Below are 4,337 nucleotides of genomic sequence, written 5' to 3'. Positions count from 1 at the left end.
GTGGGGTTTATAGCTCTATTGGTAGTTAGAAAGTATTTTGCCTCAGAGTTTGACAAAATCACGTTTTTTATTTTATCGAATAAACAAATAAATATTGGGCTTAAAACCATTAGCTAGTTTGATATCGAATGTCAACTTATTTATAGAAAGTTTAAGTTTACTAGGTTGAATGGTTGTCTAACATGATATCAAAGTTCTGATTCTAAAAGATTTAAATTTATTTATTTTTTTACATTTATAGCTTTCCCATGTAGAAGATGAGATTGGACGTGAGGGAGACTGTTAGCAATTTACAAACAAGATTAGACCCTAATCTAACTGCAATTGGTGAGAAAAATACAATGGAAGTAGTGGTTTCAATATAAGATAAAAAGCTTTTCTAACATTTATATACTAACAAAAAGGGAAACAATCTTCCATTTAGATATAATATATTGTACTTTTAAGATATTTGAACTCAGGACTTCCTCTAACACATGGGAGATTGGATGCCACCACTAGACCAAAATATCATTATTTATTTTGTTCAATAGTTTATTCCTTATTATTACATGTTTTTTATCCTTCTCTGTAGTCAGCATTTTGTTGCTTTCCTTTTCTTTTTCTTTTTTATTCATTTGCCTAATGGGAATTTGGGATGGCACAGCCCACAGGGCATCCCCAGCACAACCCAAGGAACTCTGAAATTGAGCCCAAGAGGTCATGGATCAACTCAACAGTTCGTTTCTGATTTCAGTTAAGCCCAAGAGGAGCAATGCAATTAAATAGCACCTTAACAAGGTTGTGTTCAAGGCACATTCTTGGAAAAATATATCTTTAATGGGCCTGGTTGGGTGGGTTGTGGTTTTCAATTAAGCAACTTGTTCTGTAGTAGTTCAATCATCCACATTTCACCAATGGAAAAAAGAAAAAACATCAACCGCTCCATTGCACTCAATCCTCATACATGAAATGTTATCCTGTGAAAAGCCAAAGTTTACCAAGACATCTAAAAAGCTACTTGGTATAGAAGTCAGGCCACACAGTGGCACCCTGTAAATAAGTGGGATAAAAAATAAAGCAAATATAAATGAGCTTTTTCCCAATTTCTATTTCTGGGGATACCAAAAATCAAAATGGCTATCTGTGAATGGCAAACAGAGATTAACAAAACTAACTTGCATCTATTATCTCTTTCTTTTCCACATCTCTGAGTGTTCAAGTCAACCTAATCAACTAATCTTTCCAACCTTCCTTGTTCAGCCGTCGTGGGGCAAGGCCTTTGCCAGAGGGGCTAGGAGTAACGGGCATCGAGGGTGTGTGGGGTGCCTCCTCATCATCCCAATAATCATCCCAAGTGTTATCCCATCCATCATTAATGTGCAACTCTGGTTTTTCCTCATTGGAAATTGGCAGGTCCATGTCTAGCTTCTGATATTTAATGCCATTTCTGGAAAACCGCCTCTGTCTAAAGCTGATGCACATCCAACCCGATGCCAATATCAGTAGTGAAGCAAAGAATACAATCAAAATGGTAGGTCTTTGAGCCAGGAGGTTTGTTGAGGTGAGGTTTGAAGAAATATCAGACTCCTTCCTGGAACTGTGCGTGATCAGGTCCCTAAAATCAAGGCTGCAGTTACCATTTCCTGCTCTTAGGACAATCAAGTCGCCCGTTCCTCCATTTCCAACAGAAACCTTCACCTGCAAATTCCAAATTATATCGTCACAACCCACTTTTAACATGGTGACGAGCATGAGGTGCCAAGCATGCTCTCATTACAGCCCATAACATCAATTAAAACATATCATATTCGACATATTCCATTTCATTTTCAGACTAATCATCAGCCTAGATCTCCCAGTTCTAAAATAGGATCAAGCAAAAGAAGTAAGTCACAGATTTGACAGACACTATCATTTATTCATGCCAATGTGTTAGGGGCTGTGCTTGTAACACCACAAACCAAGCCTGACCAAGGTCATTAGTCAAGCACATTGTTCTCTGTAGCTTTCTGTATATTCTTGCCATCAATACCAAAAATAGCCTTTTTTCAGTCAATCTATGCATTCTAGCCCAAAAAAATAAGTCAATCTATTGCATTGTACTGTTGTTATACTGCTGCTTGCATGGTGCTTATGCCATCCTAATATCGTGTGGGTTTTTGTTGACCAAGAGATACTTTCTTGGCTGACTTGCTACCCATGTGAGGATATCAAGTGCCACAAAGCTTGTCTTTGTAGTAAAAAGAATTGGCTGATGCATAGGAGCCCTAGATATCTGGAAAGTTTAGGAATCTATGAGGCATGATGTTTGAAAATTCTCATCAGCCAAAGAAAATGCAAGGGCAAGTTGAATCCTCTGTTATGTACTTTACCCTCAAGTAGGGAAACATTAACAACGAGGTGTTATGTCATGTTCAAAATCAAAATTAATCTACATTATTATATATAATATAAAAAAATCATCTTATAACCCAAGGGATCACCTTTTAACTAATTTGCAACGTAAAGTGGAGGGAAAAAAAAAATTGCACAATTTTGATGAAACAGTTAAAACATCTACAGTATAAACTACAGAGGACTACATGAGGTATTAGCATCACCATAAAAACACGCTAGCCTCAATAAAAAAAAAATCATCAAACATTAGCTCTTTTGTGACCAAAAAAACTCTTTAGTATTGTTTGCAAGTACCTCTCTGTCTCTATTCTCTTCAACTTGAATTTTTGTTTCGTCTAGCTGCATAAAATCAGGAGCAGAAATGGTAACCACGAGAGGGCCTTTACCCTTGTTCTGAATTAAAAGTGAAAGATGGGGAGAATCTGAAAAATACCAACCAATGGTGAATCAAGTATTATCAATGCAAAACAGAAAAGACTTAAACATAAAAAATAGAATAAATTAAACATATTTCGGCATGCTAAATAAATAATGATCTGAAAAAATAAAAAGAACAAACTCTAATATTCAAAAATCTGTTAGTCCAGAGGAGATGTTATGCTATTTGTTCTTGTCAATGGACACCTCCTTGTGTAATCTGTTATCATATATTTCTGTATATATAAGTAAAACACATGGAATTCGAAAATCAAACAAAAGAGGAAAACACCTACAATGGATAACATTAACAACAAAAATGCATGAACTGCTATAAATACAAAATGTAACTCCTACCATTTCCAGGAACTCTCAAACATGCAGCCAGCTTCTTCTCCTTGTCAGTGCACATGTTAGATGGATCACATTCCTCACTCCGAGGAACCTCCTTCCTCAACGGGTTCAAAGAGACAGCATTTCCCCCATTTCCCACCTCCCTAGGCACTTCCTTTGGTTCCAATCCATCATTTGGCTTCTTATTCTTGTCCTCCTCACCCTCTACTTTTAATCCATCACTCCCACCCTTTGGCACATTCTGAGATTCTTTCAAAATGACTTCCCCACTTGTATTGCTCTTCTCCTTAACATTCCCAACACCTTTCTTTGATCCACCCACCTGATCTCTATCTTTCTTTACTTTTTGATCTTCATTAGCATTCGAAACCAAATTCGACCCTCCAGTTTTATCATCCGAACTGTTCGAATTTTTCAATGTTGATGAACCTTTTGGATCCAACCTAACTTTTGCACCGGCTTCTACCTACATTCAAAACCTCTAACTAATTAAATAGAAGCCAAAGGCAATAAACCCTACTCCAATCAAAACAAGTTTTCTCATTCTTTACCTTCAAATCAGCAACAGAGTAATGAACCACTAACTGAAATAACAAAATCCCAACCAAAAGAACAAAATTCTTCTCCATGATTTGAGGTAAACCCACTTCTTTACACTATAAACAGACCCTATTTCAAATGGCGTTGGAACCAAACATTAAAACCAGAAATGAAATTATAGAGCTTTCTTGTGTAAAAAAATATATAAATAAAGAAAGAAGAAAAAAAATATAAACTTTTATAAAGGATATACCAATTGGGATTCAGATTGCCTACCTAGAACAAAAGGGTGTTTCTCCGTACTTGTCTTGCATGAACTTAGTTGAGTCACTGGTTGCACAAGCTGTGCTTCTCATCGAGCAAGGTTAGGCTTGTAGCAAAAAACAAAAATTGGGGTTAACAGTAAAATGTTAAATGTCAACGAAGACATACATAGCAGAGACTGGAGACTGGCGATTGGGGAGAGAATGAAGAAGCAATGGACCAGAACCCAGTGCTTCGGCGGACAATCTGAAGAATAATCGGGTGTGGGCCGAACTGGGCCGTAACCTCGTCCAATTGTTGGGCCATTATTTTGATCGAATTTAGCCCAATAATGAAAGGTGAGAATTATATTGGCCTAACTCCTAGAGATACGTACGTTGGGC

At 37.0% G+C, this 4,337-nt stretch overlaps 1 protein-coding gene across 1 annotated transcript; it reads right to left on the bottom strand.

The window, feature by feature from the left end:
• Nucleotides 1–837: 837 nt before the first annotated feature.
• LOC147274241 (uncharacterized) lies at nucleotides 838–4,131 on the bottom strand. The gene is made up of 5 exons (XM_086227599.1): nucleotides 3,967–4,131; nucleotides 3,702–3,819; nucleotides 3,154–3,616; nucleotides 2,674–2,801; nucleotides 838–1,680 (listed from the first exon to the last, which is right to left on the bottom strand). Exons 2-5 carry the CDS (start codon nucleotides 3,777–3,779, stop codon nucleotides 1,216–1,218), a joined length of 1,134 nt encoding a protein of 377 aa, XP_086083725.1. The 5' UTR covers nucleotides 3,780–3,819; nucleotides 3,967–4,131; the 3' UTR covers nucleotides 838–1,215.
• Between the last annotated feature and the right edge of the window lie 206 nt (nucleotides 4,132–4,337).

Source organism: Dryas octopetala, chromosome 9 (genome assembly GCF_963921425.1).
Source record: "Dryas octopetala chromosome 9, drDryOcto1.1, whole genome shotgun sequence".
Classification (NCBI taxonomy): domain Eukaryota; kingdom Viridiplantae; phylum Streptophyta; class Magnoliopsida; order Rosales; family Rosaceae; genus Dryas; species Dryas octopetala.
This window is presented reverse-complemented; position numbering and strand designations above follow the sequence as displayed.